Genomic DNA, 27293 nt, shown 5'->3' with positions numbered 1-27293 from the left:
GTAACATAATTTATAACTGGTTCTGCAAATTCTTTCTAAGCGTGCGATTGGTTGAATTGGCAATGCATTTGTGTATACGTATTATCTAGGGTAAAATCTCATGTTACGTTAAGGATTAACTTTTAAACGTTATTGCACAGATTTTGTATTTATTGATTAAAAGTATAAGATTTTCTGTTTATTTATCATTATTTAATATTTTGAATTGAAGGAAAAAAAGGACATAGGTGACTTTCAAAACTCTCGTTTCCAAAATCAAAATTTCGGATTCCATTTCTGTCTTCCTATAATTCAAATATTAAATAAAAAAATTTAATCAATCACTTCATATCGAATTATGATAGTATTTTTTCTACAACGTTTCAGTTATGCAAAAAAATTATGTTTTACTACGTTAATTCTACTATAAAATTCGACATAAAGTTTTTCTCATTTCAAATATTTGTTCATTAAATTTAATATTATCTGCTTTTATAAAATCATGCTGTTTATACATTTTTTAATAAATCATAAATAAATAAATAAACAATGTACGACAAATATTTTTATATTTCCCATATCCAAATATTGTTTTTATTTCTATGTATTATGTATTTGTAGCAACATGTTTAAGTTAATATTTATATTATAAACATTATTCTATGTACAGTTCTAAATCGGGATTAATTTTCAAAATATTCGTTTGTAATTCGATGATATTACAAATAGGATTTTCTCTTATATCCAGCGATTTTAGTTTGTGCTTCATTAATAATTCAGATAATTCCTCAAAGCTTTTCAATTTATTATTTCTCAGTGATAAAACTTCGAGTTTTCGCAGTGTGGGGAATTTTTTCAAGCTTTCTAATTGATTACTCGAAACAGATAACTTTTCACAATTTTGTAGTAAAAGTAGCTGGTGCAAGGAATTTGTTAGACAATTTGCACCAAGGTTCACTTCCTTAAAGAAACTAAGATATTCATTATTTATTGTAGTTAAATTTAGACCTGAGAGATCGATTTCTAATGTCATCTCATCTTTTTCTGAATTCCATAATTCGTGTAATTTATATTCTATTATATATTTACTTCCTGCAAAAAATCATTGTATCATTTCTTCATATTTTTTTGTACCCTGATCGTTAAATATACTTACGTAAGTCGTTGTAATAATTATATCGAAGAGGATCAATTTTTAAAAGTGTATTCAGATTCGTTAAAATATCATCTTTAAATTTTATGGGATCAATTTTTCTCATCAGATATACAGGTGTAAGGACAGCCCATTTATCCTCGGGTTCCATTTCTGCAAGTTTTTTATATCTTTCTAATTGTTCCAGCAACACATCTTCGTCACAACAGAGTTTATCTTTCTGTCTTCTATGTATCCACTTTTTATTACAGTAGCTTAAAGGATAAATTTTTCCTTCAATATTAATTGTGACTTCCTTTATTTCATCTAAAGATCTTTGAAATTTTCCGAGCCACAACTTAGAAAACTTCGTTTTTTGCCAAGATCTCCATTCAGTGTTCTCAGTTTCATTGTTTATTTGCAAGGATATCAATTCTGCTGATATACATTGATTGATAAAAAGAATAATGTTACTATCTGTTAGCAAAGCTTGTAATAGAATAGGAGAAAGATCATGATTATCTAATAACCATCTTTGGTAAAACCAGGCACTAGAATCACTGGGATCTGTGAATGCTGCATTCATTACTAACTCCAATTCTAAAACAACAAATGTTATCTAATTATGTTTTAAAATAACTTTAAAGAGCATTTCATACATTCATATAACAAATTTTACCATCTTTTTTCTTTTGATTAATGCTTTCCTGGTCACAATTTTTAAATATTTCTGTCAATAGTCGACTTCTGTAATGCCAGGACGAATAATTAGAAAAATTACTTGAAATCTTTGATGTAGAAAATTTGAATTCTTCTTCAGGGGAAATTCCTGCTTTTTGTACAACATACTCTCTATGGTTCCAACAATGAACTAAAACAAGAAAAAACATTTATGCAGTAATGCCTTTTGAGTAAAGCAACTAAGAAGACCTAGAACATTAATAGCTTACAGTTTCTTTCATCAAGGTTTAAATATTTAGCGCATAACATTAATTCTTTTTGCCAATCTGGTTCCATCATACGATTCATAATCCATATTCTTTGATACCATGCAAAATACGATTTGGGACTTTTTTTCAGACAGTTTTCAGTAAGATTCAATTCATTTTGACAGAATTCTTGTAAAAGTTCCTCAGTCCTATTTTTAAAAATATTATTTCAGTCCCAATTTATTTAAACATTAGGGTATCATGTACAATGTAAACTGATTATTATGTAATTACCAATCATTTTTTAGAAATGCCTCTCTGCGAATATTCCATAATGTATAATTGTCTGGATTCTCAATTAGTAATTTCTCAGTGACTGACATTAATTCATTGTCATAAATTTTATCTTGTCTCTGTAACATTTAAAAAGAAATTTTAATGTTACATTTCTTCATAATCTATTCATAAAAAGTTATCTTTTTAATCTTTAATTAACATTTTGCTCCTTTTAACTTTACAGTATTTAAACAAGTAATAAGAATGCATACTAAGTAATATTTAAAGGGAATTACTTTTTGGAATACCAAATTAATACCAGCTCTGTAATGTTTAAGTTTCTCAGCTCTTTCTTTTTTCTTCAAAGCTTCTTGTTCCGCAGTGGTTCGAACTTTTACTCTTCCATGCTAAAATAACATATAATTATACAATTTTATATAATAACAATGATACAATTGTTTTATTACTAGATTGTGGATCTTTACGTACTCATAGGAAATTTCAATATATAAAAGGTACAGAATAAACTATAAATGACATTAGATTAAACTGACAAAAAGTTGCAAATGAATTTTTAAAGCATAATTACCATTGTGATTATTTGTGTAGTGCTCCAATAACAAATATAATCGTGATTTTCTAACTTTTAAATGATTAAATTTTTTAACCTTTTTTTTATGTACTATCCCAATTTATGCACTTTATTTTATACTTTCGTGTGTAAATATTTGTAATAAAAACATTGCACGAATGTTTCATAGTTTATGTTTAAACGTGTATTTCGCCAGTTTTTTTCTATCTATTCATGATTAAATATTAAACATATTAATACAAAATTTAATTTTTTTTTCTTCTACGTAATATATTTTTTTCAATATAATCGCTCGTTTTTGTGAATTGCGATCCGCAACAATAGGCAAAATTGAGCAAAGTGTTCCTGTAATCGCACTATACAGGGTGTTCCAAAAATATGGGACATTCTTCGAGATTATATTTGGAATTTTAGATATAAAAATAATAAAAAGAATTCATGCAAATTTGTGCTTGAAAACACTGCTACAGCTTTTTATATTCTGAATTATTATTAATAGAGATTAATAAAACAAAACTTGTATAATTATGCAACACACAAAATTAGTGGAGAATTAAAGATAGTGAAAGAACTGCTTGTATGCACATAATCTATGGGCAAACATTTATAAATCTTTTCGTACGAGTTGCGTTAAACACCGATAATGTTTCGATATTAATTTGATATTGCAAACAATTATTAAGTTATTAAGTTTAATTTGTACGTCGCTTATAAAGTTTGTAATCGTCACATGAAATTTTTACGCGTTGTCTTTTCTTCATCTTCGAGATTGTTATGTCATAACAATCAAGAAAATAAAATATTTCTTGAATGAAAATATAAGGAAAGTAACTGAAGTTATTTATATGTGAATAAGAGAATATCCTTAATAATGTCTGTGTTAATAAAATTATCAAAATCGCCACGGAACTTTTATTCTTTCAAGAATGTCATTCAAAGTTGCCCAAGAAGGAATGAGAGTTTCTCATCCGCAGCACAGCAATCTTCAAAACTAAAAACTATACTCAAAACAAGTTTATTAGGAATTACTGTTGGGGTTTCTGTAGGTTTTCTTGTTACTTCTGGTTATTCTTGGTACACAGACAAAGAAGTTGCTAAAACGTATCACCTTGTAGGAAAGGAAGAGAAAATTAAACCTCTGGCTGAAAAACCAGATGTAGCAGTTTCGAGAAAGGTTTGCTGAGTTTATTTACAATTATGTGAATCATGTCAATTTTAAATATCAAAATGACGGGTTTAAATAATATTTAACTTCTCATTTTGTTTTTAATTTAGATTATATCACCAACAGATTCAACTGGATTAAAATTAACACTTTTTCAGTATCAAACATGTCCTTTCTGTTGTAAGGTAAACAAATATATCATTTTTAATGCAAGTTAGATATACTATATAATATTTACAGTGTAAAACAGATCATTGATTAGGTTTAATGTTTCTAATTGTGTTTATAAGAATAGGAATTTGCAATGAAATGTTTTTTAAATAGTTACTCCATTTAAATATTTTCTTATAAGTTAAATAGATTTATTAGAAGTAGATCCAAGAATCTACTATTAAAATTAATGAAAATAATATTACAGGTCAGAGTTTTCTTAGATTACTATGGTTTGTCTTATGATGTTGTGGAAGTAGATCCAGTATTAAGGAAGGAAATATCGTGGTCATCTTACAGAAAAGTACCAATACTTTTAACGCAAACAGACTCCGGATATCAACCTTTAAATGATAGCTCTATGATTATTTCGTTAATAGCATCACATTTAAAAAATAGATCACAGAAGGTTGATGACCTGATAGATTGTTATCCAAGTGTAGCAATGCATGACAAAAACAAGAAACTTAAACATGAAATTATGAACAAATACTTCTTAATGTACAATGATAGTTTGCCTGTAGATCACAATATGGATAAAATCATGTAAGTAAGATATATTAAATCATTTTATTATTTTATTTGGTTTACTCATATGGAAAGGAATATTTAAAGCTAAAATATACACAGTTATAAAATAAATTAATCTGTTGTTCCAGGGAGGAACGTAAATGGAGAAAATGGGCAGATGAGGTACTTGTTCATACACTCTCACCAAATGTATATAGAACTATAGATGAAGCTTATAACACTTTCAATTGGTTTTCAAAAGTAAGTATTCTTCTAACAGTTTATTGAAAGAAACCTAGTTTAAATGTAGTACATCATGACAATATTTTGTGAATTAATTTTATTAATGCTCTGTAAAATTATGAAATATGTTAAATTATTAAAACTAACTCAATAGAACCATTTTATTCGTTAGGTCGGACATTGGGAAGAATATTTTCCAACATGGGAAAGATTAATAATGATAAATGTAGGTTCTATAGCTATGTGGTTAATATCAAAACGTTTAAAAAAGAGGCACAATCTTAAGGACGATGTTCGACAGTCTCTGTATGATGAAGTTAACAAATGGACAAATGCTATTAAACAGTGTAATAGTACATTTATGGGAGGGGAAAAGCCTAACTTATCAGATCTTGCTGTTTATGGAATTTTAAAAAGTATAGAGGGTTGCAGTGCTTTTGAAGATGTTTTAAAAAATACAAATCTTAAACCGTGGTACAGTGCCATGGTAAACGAGGTCAAAACACATTCTGGAAGTAAATACTTGGTCAATTGAACACTGTAAATATTAAATAATTGATTCTAATCTGTATTAACTTATTAGTATTATTACAATTGTTATGATTGAACCGATTGTTGAAGCATTAATTTCCGTTTGTTACTTTCAAAACCTGGATTTTGAATGCTTTTTAATAACTTCTTGTTACATCATTGTAAGAAATATATAATTATGTATCATACTTTATTTTATTTATGTGATATGCAATAATATCCTTGTAATGAAGCAATATCGTTTACACTATCATGGTAAAATTTATAGAGAATAAATAGCTGTTTCTAAATTTATACGAAGTCGTAATTCACTTGTATCTCGTTAAAAATGACATACATAAAGAAGAAAATAATTCTAAAAAATGAGGAAGAATAATATATTTTTCACAAAAAAAAGTTACATGTCATGAAGAAAACAGAAAAATGGACTTGCTCTTTTTTAGTTAGTAAGTGTTTGTTTGTTCCTTTGGAAAAATTATCTATTGCAAGGCAAATTCTTTTTACCACAAATCTAGACTATAAAAATAAATTTATTGCAAATTATTGAATTGCAAAAACCAATAATATAATATAAGATTTTTAAAAATTTATTATTGGAACATGTACATAATATTAACATATTTTAATTCAAACTGCGCAAGGTATTTGACGATATGTTAATGAAAAGCCTTTGTTTTCAATTTCTCCTATTTCATCCCCGTCTGTAATAACGTACAACACGAATGGTTTGGAATTTGCTAAAATAAAAGTACAAATTATGCAAAGGAAACATTTTTTCTTCAATGAAAAAAGAATCAAAAAGTAATAATACGATCACGAAACAATTAGAAAGTACATAAGTATGTTAGAATATACTTACAAGTTTTTGTTACAAAACCATTACCACAAAATCGTTCTGTTCCGAGAGCAACACCATTTGCAAATGGATTTGGAATGATGACGAAATCTTTAGTGCAATCTGTTCCTGATTCTGCTGCAAACTCAGTACCTATGTAAGCATTATTTAATTATATTAAAATAAAAAAAGAAATATCTATTTCTCAGCTAATTTTAAGTTTTGTTATTTTATCAAATACAAAACTAATACATAATAAATTATTAATATTCTCATGTTTAGTACCTCACCTAATATACTAGAGTCAAAAGAACCTGTATCTCCCGAAACAGAAAATGAATTTGAAGTTGTTTGAGACCATTCAATACTACAATATCCTTGAGCCATCCGTATGCATACCCCATAATTCGTATTTGCTATTTGTCTTGTTCCGATGGCTGGTGCTAGAATATTTACAAATTTATTATTTAAGGAAGATTCTTTTAATATAGTTATAAATACATAATATATAATTAACTCCTATATACATATTTCTGTACATTGTATATTTCTAATAATTTATTTTACTCAGACATTTTAACGTATCAAAATGTAGTAAATAATACCTCTTGGATTCTGTGTTGTGCCATAATTAAAGCTTGTTACAACATCTGAAACACTATCATAATATTGCAAACATCCATTTGGGGCTGTAACAAAAATTGTATATTATATATAAAAAACAGTAAAAGCTTTCACATTTTTTTTATATCAAATAAATTTCTAATGAATATTTCTTAGTAATTTGTATAAATTCAAATTGTAATTATGCATGTAATTGATGAGAGAAAGCATAATATAAAAATATATATACCTTTGTAAGTGGCATCACAGGGTATTTGTTGAATTCTTATATTCCATCGTCGATCCAGATTATATTCTGCATTAATATCAATTGATATCGTAATCGGTGTAGCACCATTAAAATCCATGTAAACTAATAAAAATATTGTAAAATATTGTATAACAAAGAATCATATTTAATGATTTCTTGTTTATTTATATTTCCATTAATTACCATGATTTGCATTTTCTCCACAAATTCGGGGTACTGAGCTTGATGCTCCAGACACTAACAGAACATCTAAGTCACAGATCCCACTCGCATTTGGTGGAGCAAGATTAAACTCCAGAAAATCTAAACGTAACTGGTATCAAAGTTTTAATAAATGTTTAATATGTATTTTGTTCCATCATGTGTAAGTTTCTAAATTTTTATATTCCTACAAATTTTGATAAAATATTTCATCACTCATTTTGAAAAATACATACTTGACATATATTTGAATTACAACGTTGCACTGTTATAGTACATCGTCCTGTTCCTTCATAAGGTGTTGGATATTCCGGATTTGTAAAATATGTATTATTTACATTTGTAGTAGAATCGCATGATTTCTGAACTGCAAAAATTATTACAAAATTTTATTAAATTGATTATAAATTACTTTGAAACAGTTCTTAATGTCTGTGAATATCCTATAAATAAGATTCTTATTACTCTAGATATAACAAAGATTCTACAATTTTATTACTTACAAACGCAGCATATTCCAAGTCCATTCGCACAAGAGCCAGATGAAGTTCCACCATATTCACGGCATTCTCTTTTGGTGAAGCAAGTACCGTTTAAATTGTTGCTAGCCAAGCATTGAGAATTTGCAAAACGGACAACACTGAATAGCGGGAAAACTGTTTAATAATTCTTTTAATAAGTCGCTGTTGGTTTAAACAGTAAAAAGATTTATATTTACTCTATCTACTACAGCATAAGAGATAGATATTTCTAACAAATCAAACGTACAAAATTTTATAAATTATGTGCAGTGAAAACTTGTTATAATAAAGGTGTCTAAATTTAATACAAAATAAAACTATCACAGTTTACAGTTTTTAAAATATATAGCACCTAGAAAGAATCACTTTCGTTTGAACCATTAATGAGGTCGCTTTGACAATTGTTTTATTAGTTTACCAGACACTCATTGAATATCTATACCTTCTCAAAGTTTCATTCGTGAATGTAATATCTTAAAAGAAAATACTCACATCTTCCTTGGATTGCTACATCTTGTGTGCTTATGCTATTACTATTATCTAATTGGTGGATTTGACACACAGTGTACCTTCCAAAAATAAGAATCGTTAGAGAGAGAATACGCAGCATCTTCCGAACTGTAACTGTTCAAAATGGGTTCTATTCTTCCGAAGATTTCGTTTAACGGTATGTAAGAAATCAGAACAATTAGCATGTACATAACATCGGACTTACTATTTACTCATGCTTACATAACTGTAATGAAAACGTTCCACTAAATAGAGATAATTCTTAAAGAAACACATTATAAGTAATTTGAAATATTTCATTACATTCTTATTATATGGACAATCTGACTACCTTTTTATAATATGAATGATGGTAAAAAAATGTTCGAAAATTCTAAAGTTTTGAACTGTGATATATTCTACTTCAAAATTAATTTCATTAAATTGCTTTTAAAGAAGTTCATAAACGTGAATTTAAATTTTTACATCATTCAATTTTTTACAATAAACATTTTTAAAATATATCACTTCTATAAATATGTAATTATGTAAAAGTGAAATATTTCATATATATGATATATATAATTTGTAACAGTAACAATAAAATAAAATGTATAAATAGTGTAAATATTGCCTAATATTTGATACATTCTTTTTCTGTACAATATTTCGTAGTCTCTCAGCTATGGAGTATTATTTATATTTCCTTATAATGTATACTATTTATAGTGAGTTAAAATAATAATTTATTACACTAGAAATAAAATTATCCTAACATATACCTGACACTAGTAAACAAAGATTCTAATCTGAAACTTTATTTGGTGTCCTACAATATGGACAGTGTCCATATCGTAATAAAGCCAGTTCAAAATCATCCAAATGAAATAGCTGAAAAGAATCATTGCAAAATTATAGTTTTGTATAGCATATTATACTGCTACATATAAAATTTTTAACTTTATCATATTGCTTTAATTTCCTTCAATATCAACGAAGAAAAAGCAATGTAAAATTTGTCATACCTTTAAACATGATTTACAAAAAGTAATTTGTAGATCGGGCAGAAGATTTTTGAAATATCTCGTTTTGAATGGTTTTGGCCACTTTACGATTAATACAGTGCATGGATCCATGCTCCTCAAAACATTTCTTCCCACGACTATTGGAGAAGTACTTGATTTCTCCTGAAATAGATAAAAGTGATATTAATTTATTTTATTGCATATTTGTTATCATTATATGTATATAGTAAATGATAATACCTCATATTTCATTAAACGTGCAGTAAACAGATCTACTTCAGAAGTAACAGTAAATTGATCTGTATCCATCATATCGTCAGACGATGATAAGGAATCATTTATTAATTTCTCTGCTTCTTCGTCTAAAATATCTTCTTCTAATTCAAATTCAACTAGTGGTAGAATTTCTGAAATTGATTGTTGCTATGAAAATTTGTTCAGATTATTATTAAAATACTTAAATTTCATGTGTTATTGATAAGTTAACACAAATTAAAAATATCCATAGAATATTCAAATAGGACTTACCAAACATTACAAAAGAATATTGAAATTTTAATTTACATTGCACACAATGCCCTCCATTATCAGATGACAGTAAAGGATTAAAAGTTGAACATTTGTAGCACAGAGGCAAAAGTTCTTCAGGATCTCTATAAGGGGAAGCTCGTGCTAGTAAACTTGAAATTTCTAGTTGACCGAGCTGGTTTGTCGGAATTTTTGTTTTGCGTAATTTTTCAAGCAACTGCATCGTTAGTTTATTAGCGCCGAGAAGGGAAGCTTGTTTTAATAAAGTGTATATAATAGTAAATTTTGAAACACCTTCTATTTGAGTGCTTTGAGTTTTTGATAAAAGAAACCGTGAAATGTTGAAAAGAGCCTCTGGCATTAACGATGTGAATGGCTCCTCCTAAAAATAAATTACCTTCATTATAATAAATTTATTATTATAATATGATATTTTAATGTATTAACTTTTTGCAATATTTTATTGTACTTTCAGATTTTTACTTACAACATATTTATGCACTTCATGGTAAGCATAGTAAATATCAGCCTTGTTGCAATACTGCAAAAATATTGTTTGTATTTCACTTTCACTTTTATTAAGGTTTAAACTAATTTGGGAAAGGAGCCAGTAGAAATAAGAAGCATCACGAAACCTTTTCTCAGCAACAGCATTTTTCGCTAACATTGTTAATACCATTACTGATTCTTCTGACTGTCCAGCTATCTGAAATGCTAGATAAATATATCAAGTTTTTTAATATTATTAGATACATACTCTTTTCAACTAATTTTACATATAATATATAGTTATCAACAATTGCAGTCAAATTTGATATAAGAAAAATACTGCAGATAATAATATCTTTGTTGCACTTACCTTTCTGTGCTTCAGAAAAATGACCAGTCTCTGCTAACCACTTAGCATATGGTCCATATATCCTTGCTTTCAATTTTGGATTTCTTTCCGCTAATTCAAAAGCCTCTGGCCAAGCTTGAGCATCTACCAACACATCTGCCACGTCAGGATCATCTCCCAAACGACCAAAAATTTCAGCTGCACCATGCGTTGCACCCAATTTTTTTAATTTCTTAGCAATTACAGTTAAATTATCTCTATCTGTTTTATCAAGTTGTCTGCCTACTTTAATCAACATGTCAATCCAACCGTACTCGGCAATTATATTAATTGCACGGTCCACATCCCCTGCTGAGAGAAACATTTCTGCTGCTGCACGAGGCTCTCCAAGACTTTTAGCCCACTCTGCTCTTTTACGAAGCAATATTGTACGGTCCTATGATTTCAACATTTAATTATTTATCTTTGACAACGGTTTCAGAATTTGTATTCAAAACGTTCTTTAACATAGTTCATTTAAACGTAGAAACAGACATTTTAAAAAATTATTTCTCTTAAATTATCGTAATTTATGATTATTAAAAACAAGTTTAATCAGAATTGAAAAAGACATCTTACCAACCTGATTATTTCCACTAACAATAAATTCTTGTGCCATATCAAACATTCGTAAATCAGAATACATGGCTAATGCGTATTGCTGCAAACCAGCTTTTTGATAAAGCTTTGCAGCATCTTTCAATTTCCCCATGGCAGCTGCAGCGGTAGCCATACATGCTTCTCTTCCCCATTCACCAGATTTTAGCTTTTCTTCTACTTCGGATACAACTTCTATATACCTTAGATTTTTAACTCTAGCGAATGCAGAGTATGCTATATTTAATTCTAGATTTTCTAAAGCTGCTGTGCCTAAAGCAAACCAATCGGAGTCTGCTACTCCAAGGCAAGCTATATTATGAGCATGAGTGAAGAGGCCAATATCCAGGTACTGATACATAAATAACGATAATGGGACCTGTAAAAAAAAGGATAATTAAATTGTAAAGCATCGTTATTTAAAGAATATTTTTAAATAAATGATTTATTAATTAAATTTGTAAATTCAATTTTACCTCCACTGTGACAATACAAGATCCATTTAAACAATAAACCTTGGAGCCATTGTGACCCACAACAAATCCAGAAAATTTTTGTTTGTATTCAGCAAAGTTTCCTACTTTAATTGCTAAATATTCTCCGCTTGAAAAACACATGATGTCCTCAAAACTACTATTGAATGCTACACTATTTATATCTTGGAATTCTTGAAGCTTTTCTTGGCTATATAAATCGAAGACATAAAGAACTCCATGTTCGCTAACGACTGCAAGTTTTTCTTTTAATGAACTGATATCGATGTATCTTACAGATCCTTCGATTTTTGTTAGATGCGCTGGGAAAGGATTATCTAAATATATTTTCACTATATATCCCGTGTTTAAACCTAAATTGGAATAAAACGAAATAATTAATTATAAAAGAATGACTGTTATTAAGATTTAAACAAAACTAAAAAAATAGAAATATATATTAATAATTATATCTTTACATTTTGATAGCACAAACCTGCAATTAGACATTCTTGTTCAACTGGACCACCAACAACTTTAATATACGTTATAAATCCATCAAGCATCCATTCTCTTTTGACAATTGCTCCAAAAGATAAACTTTGCAATCTTCTTTCTTTACACAAAATTAAATTGTTTGCTGTTACAACTAACAAATTGCAATTAAATGCTTGATTTAGTTTTTCACTTATTCGATAGTGCATTCCATCATTAGAATTTGATGGCTCATAAATTATAACACGTTCAGATAGCTGAACAGCTAATCTATTTTTATATACAGCAATGCGGTAAACCTGAATAAACAATTAATGATATATTGTATTATATTAGAGATTTATTGAATCAAAATTATCGAGAGAAAAATACTTAAAGAAATAAAAAAAAAAAGCAACTGAGATGAGAACTTTGTTTTTAATTTTGTAGTTCTACTTTAGGATAGCTCTACAGTTCTACTTACCAAATCTTTACATTTAATTCGAACCTTTTGACCTGTAATTAAATTTTGTATGATAACATCAGTCATATTCTCTCTATATGCATATCTGTCTCCATATAATCCATGTACAACATTCCACGATAATTGTAGATACGTGATTGTACCATCTTGACAGCCTAACGCCTATAAAAATCAGTAGATGATATTTCGGTAAATGGACTTTATTTAATATTAATAGTAATAATTATAAATAATGTAGATTCTTACAATATGTGAGGAAGTTGGATGTACAGCACAGCTCCAGACCCATGAAGAAAATGTGCCACCCACATTAATTAATTGTATTCCATCATATGTCATTAATATGCACTGTTTATTACTTCCAGAAACTAAAATGTATTGACCTCCTGAAAATTCACACATTCTAAGAGGAATAAAATTTAATGATCTGTCTTTTCCAATTGGTTTGCCGGTAATGGAATAAAAGGAAATAGTTCCATTCCATTCTGCAATACAAAGAACATCTGCAGAATTTTCCCTGTGAATAATTCAGACAATTGAGAAAAACTTGGTTTAATATAATAGATTAAAATCTGATTATAATAACTTATTATTACCACTGACGGTTCCACAATAAACTCCAAATTGGTACACCATTTTGTCTATCAATACGCGTCTGTTCTTCTCCATTCTAAAATTCAATATAAGTAATTGTATTTAATATAGCAAAAATATACAGTGTAATTTTTAAAATGAAACAAACCTTATTTCTAATTGAAACATAGCCAGTTGCTAAACCAATTGCCAAGTACTGACCATCACTTGTCCAAGCACAGCAGTTCACTCTTCCTCTTGATTTATGTTTCACAACTGCTTTTTGCTCTGGAGACCAAAATGCTATATCCGAAAGAGAGCAACTTAAAAGTTGATGAGATACTGGATTAAATTGCATAGCTTGAACAGCTTCATTGTGTCTAAAAAGTAATTTTAACATAACTGTGTTGTCATACTTTAAAATCTATTTACTGCATTGTTTTGGAAAAAAGTAACTTTTCTAAAAAATGAAAGATAATCCTTCATATTTTCTACAAACATACAAAAATTATTTTTATTTAAAACATCTGTTTAATATCAGTTTTAGGATTAAAAAATTTTGGTAACAATAAATATTAAGAAGTACACATTTTCACCTAAAATAAGTGTATATATGAACAATCTGTAATTTATATTAGCCAAAAAGAAAAGTAACTTACGAGTACTTAAGTATTCCCTCTAATCTTGATGTCCAAATGATGACACTTTTATCTGCGCTTCCTGATGCAAACTTTTTACCATCTTTTGCATAACACACGCAATAAACTATATCTTTATGTCCTACAAAATATAAATGTAATTTATATCTTTTTTTATATTATTAGAATGCTTATTGCTTGATTTACCTTTCAATGGTTGAATTAAAACACCTTCACTGGCTTCATAAACTAAAACTTGCTGTCCAGCAGCAACAACTAACTGAGATCCATCTGGATTAAAACATAAGTCATATATACTGAAACAAAATTTCAATTCATTAATAATAATGATATAAGTCATATTTTGTGTTATATATAATGTTTAAAAAAGGATCTAGGGCTTTAGAGGCTTATGAGATTTATAAAAAAGAATAGAAACAGTTTAATTGATATACGTAAAGAATCCAAAAGTTTGTTTTTAAATTCACAAAATATTCTAAGTATTTTCCTTTCATTTTAATACAAGATCATAAATAATAGAAATAAATTAATAGATAAATAATGAAATAGTTTAAATCATTAATTATGTTATAGAATTTAAATATGTATAGCTACAGTATAAAAAAAAGACAAAAATGTACAAAGCTATTGAATTTAAAACATGATATTTAATATTTAAAAAATACTGTACAGAAAACATTATAATTAAACGATTATTAACTAAAACATCATTCAAATTGGTCAAAGTAATGATAAATGATAACCATTAATGTCATTATTCTGTTACGAAAATTATCATTTTTAATGATTACCATTGTTCTGATTTGTCTTGAACTTTATCAACCCAAGCTGGAACAGCCTTCATTGTTTATTTTTCCACAAAAAAAGTATATCTGTCTTAAATATAATTTCGAGTATTGTTTAGATTAGTTTTGTATACATCTTTGTTTTCATGGTTTCCAAGGAAACTAATAAAATGGCGGTTCAGGTGGAATGCTTTGTATCATATTTCTTCAATTTTGTATAAAACATTGTTGAAGAAAATGTTATAACAAGTATTTTTTTAAATTTATTTCACATATATATTATTTAAATATTGAATTAATTTTTTAATTGGATAAATAATTATAGTTTCTTTATATAAAAGATAAAGAATATTTTCTGATAAAGAATCAATTTGTTTCAGCAAAATGTTATTGTATATGTATTTTAGTCAATTGATGACATTGATATTACACTGAACTATCTTCAATAATTATTTCTCAAAATAAAAATTATCATTTTACCCAGTTTGTTTTCATCAAATTAGAAACAAATCAATGCACAAATTAATTAAAACAACTTGTTTTACAATTAGGATAGTAGCAATATGATCCTTCACCTTTTTATTTGTACTAAATTTAATTTTAATTTTAACATTTGTTTTAATACAATTGGTTTTGTAAGGTATTTCCCTTGTAAATAATATAGTTAGTAGCTCTAAAAAGAACTGATTATTTAGAATTTTTTTAGAGTTATTTGAGTGTTTGTTCGTAATAATTTATAAAATACATTGGTGTTTGTTTTGGCGTCCGAAACTTTGCTTACTTTGGTACTACTGCTCCCATCAATTCTCAGTAATGAGATCTCAGAATGAGCTTCGAGCTTTTCATCTAAGATAAATAGAATTAAAGCATTATTTGCTCCTTTACTCTTTGTGGATATTAAAGCGGACACCACTAAAATTTCCTGTTATAAATTACATTATCATGAAAAAGAATTATTATTACATAAATTATGATTGTGTGACACTTTTTGAGCACAAGATAGTCCAAAATAGAAGCCAAATAGGCAGCATTGTGGAAACTGTTACATTATAAAACCAATTTCCATATATCATTGAATCCATGATGCTAAAGACAAATGCTTGCTTTGTGGCACGATATCCACGAAACAAAATTAAGAGTGGAGAATCCGCGGAAAAGTGGACGTATGTGTAACCCAAAATAAGCAAACTTGCAGTCACAAATGGATGTAGGAGAACCCAAAATATAGATAGTACGTGGCGGAATCTGTAACATAAATTAAGAATTTTTAAGAAACTTCTTTATAAATGTAAATAAACTATACATCACTTTACTCAAACAATGAATTCTCACACTATATTTGTATGTATTAAATATATTTATATCAGTTCTTTAAAATTTCTATGGTTTAGTAAAATATTAATAATAAAAGAAAATTTTACAGATTTATGTATATCATACACTTACTTGCTGCTAGAGTTCTGCTTTGGTGTTATTGGAAGAATCACAGGTACATATGCGATGGCAGCGATAAGAGCCAGAGAAAAATTATGCATTGCTATACACATTAAAACAGTGGCTAATTCAACCGATGCAATCACCAAAATTAAAGCTGCATTTTTATATTTCATTTGTCTAGAAACAATAAGAATACATTAGAAGAAATATTCACTATTGTATATCTTTAACTTCTTTTAGTATACGAATATTAGAATTACCTTCTAGGATAAAATGGCCAAATTAATGTTACAAGAGTTATTGTCAAAAGACCAAAATATATAGAATCTTCTGTACGGAAATTCATTACAGTCCTACCCAAATAAGTTAGGGCACATGGAGATGAAGCAATTACTATTCCGCAAATGTGTGCCCATAATATTTCTGAAGTTATAATTCCAATGTCAAATCCATTGTTCTAAGAAAATATTTTACCATGTTAGTCAGTGCATCCAGTTTTTATTGTGTACTTATCATACTATATAAATAATTCTAGATGATCAAAATAATACAAATTACGAACATTTGATTGTTTAACATCAACATTTTTATCTTCCGCAGAGGCGGTCACTTGAAGTCTCTGCCACATGGAGAATGCTTTTATAAATACTGTAGCAATAATCAAGACTAGAGATCTTATATACAGGCCTGAAATAATTACATTTATTCAGTCTATAGAACTCATATGACGCTGAAACGGTTGATAAAGTAATATTAAACGAATTTAATATGGGAATTTATAATTAATTTAAGAAATAAAGTAGAAGGTGTCTCTACTTACCAATAGAGATATAAGTATCAGTTGATGGAAGTAGGTAAAAAAAGTATGATTGATGAAAGCGTTCTAATAAGTTGTTTAACGATCGTGTAATACTCTCTACTATACGCCCTACTTGATAAAAGTTACCATCGGAACTTTGTTTCCCGGATTTTTCAAAACCTTCCAAAGTGATTGATTCAATGCCAAACCTATAACATTTTATTGATAAGAGAATAGTTAAATAGAGTATTCAATTTTTGTACAATATTACATTAAACCATTAATTGTGTATGTTTTAATACCTATGGAAAAGTCCATGATTTCCAGTTGGAATTCCAGTAGCTTGAGTGGCAATCATCATCATAAGTGTATGAAAATGATAGTACCAATTTTTTAATTTATTTTTGTATTTAACATCAAAACGTCTTTGAAATGATTGCCTAATCCCCTCCTTAGCAATCATAGTTTGTGCTAAATTAAAAAGATCCAAGTTGGGCAGTTGTCCATTTAACCCTTCCACCTAATAGATATATTTTTTAATAACTGTTTCTATATGTATTAAATTGGGATTTAAAAAGAACTTTACTAATTAATTTAATCACTTTTAATTACTCTGAATTATTTGTAAAATGTAATTAGTGATTAATAACACACACAAAAGTGATTAAAATGACACAATATATTTGTATTTCATAATTTAATCCTTAAATTTAAATAAAAGTAAAGGACAAATTTTTAATACCTTAACATCGATAGATGAAATCTTCATTGAATGTAATTCTAAGTTAATAGCAGCCTGAATAGAACCTGCACGACCAGAAAGATCTCCAGATATGAGAACTCCTTCATTGCCACTAATAACACCATGGTATGCATCTAGCCATGCTTGTATTCCTAACTGTTCATGCTCTGTTATTAAAAATATAATATCTTTTGCCCAATATGTTTGCTCTGGAAGAAAAGTAATTTTTATAACATTATGCGTTATAAAATATTATTAGTAAGAAGAAATACTCACTTCTACAAAATTTAGCAAATGCAAGAAGGAGAGCAATGGAAGGAGCAGTATCCAAATAAATACTATTAATTGGTCTAAAGGGGACACTAACTATAATTGCCTCTGTACTAGCTGCTCTTGGAGCTCTTATAATACCATATATATTTTGCCCTGAGAACTAAAAAAGAAATAATTACTGTAAATTTTAATTCTAGTTAAACATACTTTAAAAGTATGTTTGAAGTGTTCAACTATAAATAAAACTTACAGTTTCTTAAATACATTATTATTTATTACAATATTTGAGTAAACTGTTAATTCTTTCTTTACCTGTTGTTCTTGGAAGGGATTCTTTAATGAAAAATTGTGTACAAAAACATCTAAATGAAGCTGGTTTAACTTAGCAGCTAGCCAAGCATAAGGCATGGTATCACGGTATCGCTTCATTTCATGAATTAATTCTAAATAATATTGTTTCGATGTCTGTTCCAAATTGCTTTCTTTGGTAGCCAATCCTGGTAATAAAGCATTCTCAGAGAAATAGGTATCTAAAACAAGAAGGATTATGCGTATTTCCCAGTGGAATTTTATGAAATGTATAATTAATACAAATGTTTATATAAATGAAGAATAGCATTAAGATACTCTTGGATTTTAACAAATTTAAATATTGCACTTATAAAACATTCATATAGATAGTTTACTTTTAACACACCCAAAACTATGTCCATTCCCAAATAACCTATCTGTCTTAATTTAAATGATACCAAATGAATAAACACTTACTATCATTAAATGCAGGTAAAGCAAGGAGTAATATCCAGATAATTCCACTGATATATAGAAGAAAACAAATTGGTCGTTCCCATTTTAATAGAAATTTTATTATTTTTCCGGATCCGGCTCTTGGATCTGTCAACAGACTCATTTCGAGTTCTATGTATTTAAATTTGATACATTCGAAAACCCGGTTTTATCGTAATAGAGAACACGTTACACTAGCTCTCCACTGCGAGAGAAACTGATAACTACTGAGAATGAAAGCAACACTATCACAGTTCCATCCATTCAACCAATTGCATAAATTCAGAGACTAGTAAACCAATCGTAAGTTTTGATTAATTTCATTGTTGGATTGGTTCTGTACTTGTAACTATTTCAAATTTTCTTCTATTTTAAAAAGACAATGCGATAATATGTTGATAAAATATGTATTTGCATAAATTTTTATTTCACATATTTATTGTAAGAATTACAATTTAATAAATGCACTTTTCTGTCTTGTAACTTATCCTTATTTTCAACATATAATTAACATATACATTAAATACATTCACGATTATTTTACACATATACTTATTATAAGTACATATTTCCTAAAAATAATAATCTTTGGTATCAATTTCTGTTTTATGAAAAATAATGAAAGTTGGATATGGAATTTTACAAAAAATGAGAATAGAGACGCATTTCTCTCGTTGTATATTGCTACGTATCGTCAGATTCTGTTATAAGAGGGAAACTCTGTGTGTCTATGAGAAGCTCTTCGTTATTCGACTTTTCTTCAGGCTCAAAGTCATCTGTATCCTCTCCGTCTGCTACCATTTGAGGGCCTGTAGATTTATATTGGAATGCGGAATGCGATAGGTCAACTTCCACAGGAAATAATGTTACAGCAGATAAGAGATCTCGCGTGTTGGAATAATATTTCGCTAAACCAGCTGCGAATTTTTGCAATTGCCATACGACATCTTGAACGTGTTTGTTATCTAATAATTCTAATTTTACGAGCACGTCAGATCTAAGCTTTGCAAATTTTGCACGAGCCTCCTGTCGGCATCTTAATACTAATCGATATTCATAATTTCCTGTTTCCACCCGATAAAGGGGTTCCTGCAGTGCTGCATAACTTTGTTCTTCATCATCCAGTTCTTTAACTTTCAAACAATAAGAAAGATACTCGAATTTTGCATCAGCATATTTGCTGATAGTTAATCGAGTATCAGGAATGGCTTTATGGAGATACGTGCCTAAATCATTTAATATAGGTTTTAAACTTTTTAGCATTGTTACTCCAAACTTCTCCATTTGTCTGTGTTGTTCACCAAACTGCCTAAATGCTTCACTAGCTCGCGGTTGCGGTTCTCTCACTCCTATTGCAGCAAAAGCATCTCCAAATACTGAAACAAAAATTATAATTCACATTTAAAACAGAGAATATTCGATAATATGTATATTAATATACACACCTTTGTATATTTGTGTTAAATCGAAGAAAGCATGTAACGTAGACTTAGCGTGGGAAACCAAGCCTCTATATAAATTTTCTATTCGCTGCAATGCCATTAATCTTTGCACAAGTGCATCGTTACAAAGAATAGCACGTGATAAACCAAGCGCATCTGCTGTTGCACTCCCCATTCCTTCAACTAATCTGTGCTTCACCTGAAAGTTACTTTGTGTATTAGTGATCTAATCATAAAACGTATAATATTAGTAAATAATACGAACCTTTTTTAAAGCTATATCGAGAGTCCGACCTTGTTTAGGATCGGCATGTAATTTATTGTAATTGATACTGACTTGAGAATCGCAAGATTGTATCATTTTTGCAACCTCAACTTTCGTCTTTCCTCTAACTGATGCTCCATTTACTGCTACGAGTTCATCTCCTGATTGTAAAGTACCATCTATTGCAGCTGGTGTGTTATCAAAAATTTGTACAATATATAGGCAAGGACATAATGGTGCTCCACCTCCGATACTTATGCCTATAAGATTACTACTATCTTTTTGTATTACAACATTGCCAGATGTAATTGTCATTCCCCTGAATAAAATAAACAAAGAAACATCAGATATTATTGAATTTTACACTCACATAATATAAAACAATATGCTTTAAATAAGTATATACAATTTTGTAAATGTGTACTAATAAATGATGAAAATAATAACTATAAATCTCTGCATGTATATTCATGTAGCATTTCTTACACAATGAATTCGTACGCAATGAATACGCTATTTAACAATTTACATAACAATACTTAATACAAAGTAAAATAAATAACATTTAACATTTTTTGAACAGAACAAACACTAAATAAATTAACTATAAATATGCAATGATAAGAAAAACTATAAATACACAAATTTCCAAGAAATTCTTACCTGAATGATTATTAATACTATCATAAAGAGTATGATTGTATTACTATACTATATAGAATACATACTATAAGTAAATTGTACATTAATGTAATTTTTAAACAGGACTTTGACAGCAAGCACATTATCATCGAAACTTACGTTACATTGGTGAGTAGCTGATGAGACTGATCTTGAGTGACCAGTTCTACATCTGGTCTATATGCCATTAATGACAAAAGACAAGAAAGATATCAAATTCATATGATTTTGGAAATTGTATACATCAAGGAATGAAAAATACAAAGAACTTAAGTAAGAAATAAAATAGTGAAAACCAACAATGCATACATGCGATCTTCCATCATAGTGAACTGTTGTGACTGCACATTAGCCGATGGCACGGTGGTTAATGAAATAAGATTGTCTGTAATCTTTTCGCTAGAATCTTGCAAAGTAGTATTATCTGTGGACAAATCTGTTTGATCCTTCAAACTATTCCACCGCACCGTGGCATACAGGCATGCATGTTACAAGAAAAGAGAAGCACATTTAGATCGAAGTGTAATGTATATTAGTAATTAAAGAAACAGCTTTAGGAAACCAACATCTTATCCTCTTCAAAGAAGAAATCATCGTCATAATCCATGCTTATGCTTGTGATCTGCAATATTAATAAAGATTAAATTGATGCTAGTTGGTATTAATTTTATTAATGATGAGGTGGTGACCAGATGTCCCTAAATTTTACAAATTTCTTCATAGATACTTCAGAATGTTTGTTCCAAATTCACTTATTTAGTCTTGATTTATCTTGAATTATAAAAACTATTTTGTAAATAGTTCAAATTGTATAAAATATTTAAAGGTTGACAAAAGTATAATTATCCTTCTGCTTTGTCATTTTAATTAAAAATTCTTAGTCTAATTTTTTTAAATTCTTGCTTTTAACTTCAGTTGTCTATCAAATTTCGAACTACGAAATCAAATTAGGTAATTTAGTGATAAACTGTACATATATGAAGGAACCATAGTATAAAAACATCCGATTAGAAAGTTTAGTGTCATTACTTTTTTGTACATAGAATGTTAGTAATCAAACTGACACATCATACCTGTTTTGTTATTCGAAACGGAAAAGATTGAGGTTATCTGTCAAAGAAGATAAATGAAGTAACAAAGCCACTATTAAGCATAGATAAATGAAATACTTCACTGCCTTCATGGGTAAATATTTCTTCTAATTCTAGTGAAATTTTTCCAACGCCATGAGTGACGCGTTTTGAGAACTAAAACGAAAGTGGGAAACCGTAATTCCTTAAATTTATATTCATTCGGCAATAATTAACAAATATTTTTGAAGCAATTTTAAATTTGAATTTAGTAGTAAATTTAGTGCAAAAATTAATCCAAGAAAATGACAAAAATTGTAATTTTAGTGTTTACATTTTCGCGCTTAAATTGAACTAAGAAAATAGTTAAAAATTATTTATTTAATTTTTATACGGAATAGAGTTACTTTGTCTTATGTTAGTTTGAAAATAAAAATGAAAGTAGATTTCAATTATTTTATTTCTTATTTTTATTTCAATTTGCTCAAGCTTGCTAGTGATTAAATTTGCCAAGTTGGTAAAAGCAAAATATTCTCAAACTTGAATTTAATGCCAACGTTGATGTTCCACGTTGTAGAATTGACGACTACGACGCTGAGCTTCCACGTCGCAAACAGCAATGGTAGGCAATTGTATGATGCCAAAGCATTGCAGTCCGGTGCCGATTCTGAAGTGAGTGGTTGTGAAAGAAAATAAGTCGGTATTCATAACAGAAAGCTTAGTTTGGAAACAGTGTAAAAAAATGAAGGGATTTAGCATATTTTTATTGTTATTTATTTCACCGATTATTCTCAGTGTGAACAGAGGTAATGTACAATAAAGAATGTTACTGAAAATATGTTTTTCACTTTGTCGTTTATAATTGTATCACATGTGTCCAATATGTATTATTGCGATCAACTTTCGTGCTTCTATTCCTCGTATACTCCCGTACATTTTCACGTAATTTTCATTGAAAAATCTCAGCGTCAAATAAGTTCAAAACTGTCTTCAGTGATTACTTAATAACTAAACTGTGGATATTTATACCAATTTCTACTTTCATACATAGAATTAGAGAAATAGAACCTAATTAACAACCTGTTTCACCTTTCAAATATTAGAAAGTGTACTTAGTTTTCAATATTTTGTACATTTTTGCATATTATTTTGATTTTGCACTCTTTTGCATATTGAAATTTTTCATAAATGTATGAAAATCCACAGTCTTTTAATAACTTTCTCAAAACAAAAAAAATGTAGCATTTAAGTTGTTTTATTAAATTAGCCTGATATTAAGTGAATAATTTCATTAAAAGTAATATCATTCATTGACAATAGTTAATCTGTTGCCTGTTTAATTATATGTTTGTAATTCATATTACAGTATATGCTCAGGAAGATGAAAATATAGATGATATAGTAGATGTTGAAGGAGAAGATAATTCTGTAATAACAGATGAAGAACCTGAAGAAGAAACAACCACTGCTTCGTCTGATGCTGATACCACCATATTGTTTACTAAACCTATTTATAATGGGTTATCCACATTGGGTATGCATAAAATTAGTGGTATATTTTCTACTTATTTATATAGTTCAATATTAACTATTAATTTATCTTTACAGAACTACCAGCTGGGAACATAGTTGAATTACTTGTCGGTTTCACCAATAAAGGTGAATCTGATTTTGTTCTCGAATCGTTGGATGCTTCCTTCCGATATGCAATGGATTTTAACTTTTACATTCAGAACTTCTCTACTGTTGTGTATAACAAGATTGTGAAGCCAAAGCATGAAGCAACATTGGCATATTCGTTCATACCATCAGAGAACCTCGCTGGGAGACCTTTCGGTTTCAATATTAATCTGAATTATAGAGATACTGTATGTAATGCATAAACTATGCTTAATTTGAAGCTTGGTAAATTTGCAATATTAATAATTCGTAATTTTATAGAATGGTGTCGGCTTCAGCGAAGCTGTTTACAATGAAACAGTACAGATTATTGAATTGGATGATGGTCTTGATGGAGAAACAGTTTTCTTATATGTATTCCTTGCTGCATGTGTAATATTGACACTTGTGGGAGGTCAACAGCTTCTCTCATCTCTTGGTCGCAAATCGCGATCTTCTAGCTCTCGTAAAACACCCATGGAAATGGGCACATCTAACCCTAACAATGTAGATTACGATTGGTTACCGAAGGAAACGTTGAACAGAATTAGTAAGTATTGCATTATGTCTTAAAATATATATAAAAAGTAATTATGATATGATTTATAAATATATTTTTATAGATAAATCTCCAAGAACTCCAAAACAGAGCCCCAGGCAACGACGATCCAAACGAACAGGTGGTTCTGATGACTGAATTATATTATTATGTATGTGTATATATTATTTAAATCAGATAGATAGGAAGAACAGCTTCAAGTTTACAACCATTTTATAAATTCGTAATCTTTCATCATTGACAAATTCAGCAGAAAACAAACATTATCTCTAATGCTCATATGGAATGTCTGAGACAAATATTTCATACTATATATAACAGTAAAAAAGTCATAATAAAATATATTTTATAAAATATATTACCAGCAATTACGAAGTACTATTGAGAGAAAGGAGGATACTTAAAATACTTTGCTTGAAATAAAGCTTATGTTGCATAATTTTCTTCAATAAATGAATTGAATTCAATTATCATTCTAAGCAACATGAATACATATGTATGTATCGTAATAGAATGGAGATTGTCAAGATTGTTAATTATTAACATTTTGTGAGAACATTGTAAGATTAATAAATCACAGTTTTGTACAAATTATTTTGTGTTTTTGTTTTAAAATAAAAATGAAATTAAGTTAGCTAATAAAATGACCTTTTTAGTAGTTAACATAGTCACCATTATGTTGTTCACTGGTGATTAACATTTTAGATTTGTAATATTTTTTTACAGTACGTTTATCATTAAAAATTATAATATATTAATATTAATAGCTAAGGAAATAATTTGGAAAAAAATCATTTATTTATTCAAATTAACGTATAATTATTTTCAAATATTTTATTTAAATAATGCCCAAGTCCAAATTGAAATAAAAACTTGATTATATGACAATACGTGGCAACATTATTTTCGACCACGACACCATGTTTACCCTCGTCCTGTCTATTGCCCAACCTAACCTAATTTACGTGTCTGCATTAGTGCTAAGCAGTCACACGTCATACGTGTTTGGTCAAAATTCCTATTATACGTTTTTGCAGTTAATTACGTTCAAAGTGTAAGAAACAATGTCAGACGTGAGAGATTGGTTTAATTCCTTGCCAATTTTTACAAGATATTGGCTTTTATGTACAGCTATTTTCACATTAATCGGCAGATTTGGACTAATTAATCCGTACTCATTAATCCTTACGTATGATAGTTTTGTGAAGAATTTTGAAATTTGGAGAGCAGCGACCAGTGTTTTCTTCTATCCTCTCAGTCCCGGCACGGGATTTCATTTCTTAATTAATTGTTATTTTCTATATAACTATTCGCTGAGGTTAGAACGTGGAGAATACGATGGACGACCAGCAGATTATTGTTTCTTGCTTCTGTTCAATTGGATATGCTGCGTAATTATAGGACTAATTGGCGAATTCCCTTTTCTTATGGATCCTATGGTACTCAGTGTATTATATGTTTGGTGTCAGTTAAATAAAGATGCTATTGTCACTTTCTGGTTCGGTACGTGGTTTTCTTTTAAAGAATTAAAACTATTGAATGTGTCTGTATTCTGTGATTAATTTCTTAAAATTGTATGTTTCAATCAACAACAGGTACACAGTTTAAAGCAATGTACTTACCATGGGTATTGTTTGCATTTAATCTGATTATTTCTGGAGGTGGTATGATGGAACTCTTCGGTATTTTAGTGGGTCATCTATACATATTTTTAAAGTTTAAATATCCTCAAGAACTTGGTGGACCTGAACTATTGAATACTCCAAAAATTCTTGAATCTTATTTTCCACCTCAAAGAGGTGGTTTGAGATGGTTTGGAGCTCCTCCAACTCAAAGAGCACAAGCACAACCAAGTAGAAATATATTTGGTGGTCACAACTGGGGTAGGGGGCATGTTTTGGGTCAATAAATTGTTAATTTTATTATTACTAAAACAGTTTCCTGTTACATTTCCAAATATTCTTTTGTTTTGATTAGATCTATTTAAATTAAATAAGAAAGTCACAAAACTGTTTCATTTCGTGAATGTCTTAGATTTATAAACAGAAGCTCAGTACCTCTATTACGAAGTCAAAATATAGATGAATTATAAGATTATGTACAAAGTTCTGTTTGTAAAAGATTGCCAGTGTATTTGTAATTTTATAATTAAATTTTGTAATTTATGAATCTTCAAGAGTAAATAGTGCAAATAGTTAGCGAAGACAGGGAAAGTAATTGATTCTTCCGAAAATATGTTCCACTAAAGACATAGCAAATTAGGAAATTCATATGTTCATTAAATTTGATTTAACAGATATTTAATGCGATAATGAATTAGTTAAAAAGTTATTTACAGAAATTTTGGTTATGTCAACATATTTCATTCTAAATGTGGATAGACTATACGTGTACATATAAACATTAATTTTTAATCTTATAGTTTTACAAAATCTATTCAAATGATACATTTCATTAAGTGATTTTCAAAAATAATTGTTATAAGTAATTTATATGTAAGTGTAACTATTAAGTAAGATAAATTTCAGAATTTATAATAAACGTGTATTTAATTTTATGTGAAAGTATACGTGTATTTAATACTTATTTTTGTTTTACTGAAAAGGAGGGAAATACTG

At 28.6% G+C, this 27293-nt stretch overlaps 7 protein-coding genes and 1 long non-coding RNA gene across 10 annotated transcripts; 4 read left to right on the top strand and 4 right to left on the bottom strand.

Annotated features, from left to right (window-relative positions):
• Positions 1–559: 559 nt before the first annotated feature.
• Oseg1 (intraflagellar transport protein Oseg1) lies at positions 560–15135 on the bottom strand. The gene is given in 20 exon segments (XM_076391392.1): positions 560–1071; positions 1136–1711; positions 1791–1982; positions 2062–2242; positions 9304–9378; positions 9513–9674; positions 9789–9919; positions 10041–10422; positions 10528–10754; positions 10900–11314; positions 11501–11893; positions 11997–12361; positions 12484–12781; positions 12946–13107; positions 13192–13491; positions 13577–13615; positions 13688–13898; positions 14178–14298; positions 14364–14473; positions 14969–15135. Coding segments are annotated over 20 exon segments (4830 nt in total). The 5' UTR covers positions 15022–15135; the 3' UTR covers positions 560–634.
• Positions 3418–5861, top strand: Su(p) (prostaglandin E synthase Su(P)). The gene is made up of 5 exons (XM_076391422.1): positions 3418–4082; positions 4184–4258; positions 4492–4829; positions 4943–5054; positions 5209–5861. Exons 1-5 carry the CDS (start codon positions 3780–3782, stop codon positions 5569–5571), a joined length of 1191 nt encoding a protein of 396 aa, XP_076247537.1. The 5' UTR covers positions 3418–3779; the 3' UTR covers positions 5572–5861.
• On the bottom strand, positions 6139–8749 carry LOC143187304 (uncharacterized). Its single transcript, XM_076391423.1, has 9 exons — positions 8491–8749; positions 7981–8133; positions 7714–7844; positions 7460–7589; positions 7256–7378; positions 7008–7091; positions 6693–6845; positions 6427–6555; positions 6139–6304 (listed from the first exon to the last, which is right to left on the bottom strand). Exons 1-9 carry the CDS (start codon positions 8606–8608, stop codon positions 6195–6197), a joined length of 1131 nt encoding a protein of 376 aa, XP_076247538.1. The 5' UTR covers positions 8609–8749; the 3' UTR covers positions 6139–6194.
• LOC143187315 (uncharacterized) lies at positions 8065–11906 on the top strand. The gene is made up of 3 exons (XR_013003184.1): positions 8065–8665; positions 10516–10548; positions 11768–11906. It is a non-coding gene; the product is annotated as an uncharacterized LOC143187315 (long non-coding RNA).
• Positions 15136–15509: 374 nt separating the features above from the next.
• On the bottom strand, positions 15510–19205 carry Gaa1 (glycosylphosphatidylinositol anchor attachment 1). The gene is made up of 10 exons (XM_076391408.1): positions 18982–19205; positions 18526–18743; positions 18217–18373; positions 17941–18149; positions 17501–17718; positions 17220–17407; positions 16962–17086; positions 16660–16856; positions 16409–16576; positions 15510–16207 (listed from the first exon to the last, which is right to left on the bottom strand). The coding sequence occupies exons 1-10, from the start codon at positions 19121–19123 to the stop codon at positions 15931–15933; spliced, it is 1899 nt and encodes a 632-aa protein (XP_076247523.1). The 5' UTR covers positions 19124–19205; the 3' UTR covers positions 15510–15930.
• Positions 19206–19407: 202 nt separating this feature from the next.
• On the bottom strand, positions 19408–22486 carry Pick1 (protein interacting with PRKCA 1). 3 transcript variants are annotated; one of them, XM_076391417.1, is made up of 5 exons: positions 21954–21987; positions 21697–21840; positions 20707–21025; positions 20445–20640; positions 19408–20375 (listed from the first exon to the last, which is right to left on the bottom strand). In XM_076391417.1, the coding sequence occupies exons 2-5, from the start codon at positions 21711–21713 to the stop codon at positions 19684–19686; spliced, it is 1224 nt and encodes a 407-aa protein (XP_076247532.1). In that variant the 5' UTR covers positions 21714–21840; positions 21954–21987; the 3' UTR covers positions 19408–19683. The 3 variants fall into 3 exon arrangements, with proteins under 3 accessions (XP_076247532.1, XP_076247534.1, XP_076247533.1); XM_076391419.1 differs by lacking the exons at positions 21697–21840; positions 21954–21987 and adding an exon at positions 22461–22486; XM_076391418.1 differs by lacking the exon at positions 21697–21840 and having other exon boundaries at positions 21954–22009.
• Positions 22487–23050: 564 nt separating this feature from the next.
• L(1)g0320 (signal sequence receptor subunit 1 l(1)G0320) lies at positions 23051–25260 on the top strand. Its single transcript, XM_076391427.1, has 5 exons — positions 23051–23263; positions 23824–23991; positions 24066–24325; positions 24399–24666; positions 24740–25260. Exons 1-5 carry the CDS (start codon positions 23200–23202, stop codon positions 24811–24813), a joined length of 834 nt encoding a protein of 277 aa, XP_076247542.1. The 5' UTR covers positions 23051–23199; the 3' UTR covers positions 24814–25260.
• Positions 25261–25622: 362 nt separating this feature from the next.
• Positions 25623–27215, top strand: Der-1 (derlin 1). The gene is made up of 2 exons (XM_076391430.1): positions 25623–26178; positions 26271–27215. Exons 1-2 carry the CDS (start codon positions 25740–25742, stop codon positions 26582–26584), a joined length of 753 nt encoding a protein of 250 aa, XP_076247545.1. The 5' UTR covers positions 25623–25739; the 3' UTR covers positions 26585–27215.
• Positions 27216–27293: the final 78 nt, after the last annotated feature.

Source organism: Calliopsis andreniformis, unplaced genomic scaffold, assembly GCF_051401765.1.
Source record: "Calliopsis andreniformis isolate RMS-2024a unplaced genomic scaffold, iyCalAndr_principal scaffold0022, whole genome shotgun sequence".
Lineage (NCBI taxonomy): Eukaryota > Metazoa > Arthropoda > Insecta > Hymenoptera > Andrenidae > Calliopsis > Calliopsis andreniformis.
The sequence above is the reverse complement of the archived record's forward strand: the minus strand, read 5'-3'. Positions and strand labels throughout refer to the sequence as shown.

Coding starts and splice junctions, on each gene's coding strand:
- Der-1 (XM_076391430.1), top strand. CDS start 25,740: ATGTCAGACGTGAGAGATTGGTTTAATTCCTTGCCAATTTTTACAAGA. Junction 26,179..26,270: donor TATTGTCACTTTCTGGTTCG/GTACGTGGTTTT, acceptor AATCAACAACAG/GTACACAGTTTAAAGCAATG.
- Pick1 (XM_076391418.1), bottom strand. CDS start 21,994: ATGGATTATGACGATGATTTCTTCTTTGAAGAGGATAAGAT. Junction 20,641..20,706: donor TCGATATAGCTTTAAAAAAG/GTTCGTATTATT, acceptor AGTAACTTTCAG/GTGAAGCACAGATTAGTTGA. Junction 20,376..20,444: donor TTTAACACAAATATACAAAG/GTGTGTATATTA, acceptor TTTTTGTTTCAG/TATTTGGAGATGCTTTTGCT.
- LOC143187304 (XM_076391423.1), bottom strand. CDS start 8,608: ATGCTGCGTATTCTCTCTCTAACGATTCTTATTTTTGGAAGGTACACT. Junction 7,845..7,980: donor ACTTGGAATATGCTGCGTTT/GTAAGTAATAAA, acceptor TAATTTTTGCAG/TTCAGAAATCATGCGATTCT. Junction 6,305..6,426: donor TGGTTTTGTAACAAAAACTT/GTAAGTATATTC, acceptor CTTTTATTTTAG/CAAATTCCAAACCATTCGTG.
- Gaa1 (XM_076391408.1), bottom strand. CDS start 19,123: ATGAGTCTGTTGACAGATCCAAGAGCCGGATCCGGAAAAATAATAAAA. Junction 18,150..18,216: donor ATTTGCTAAATTTTGTAGAA/GTGAGTATTTCT, acceptor CTTTTCTTCCAG/AGCAAACATATTGGGCAAAA. Junction 17,408..17,500: donor AATCATGGACTTTTCCATAG/GTATTAAAACAT, acceptor AAAATGTTATAG/GTTTGGCATTGAATCAATCA.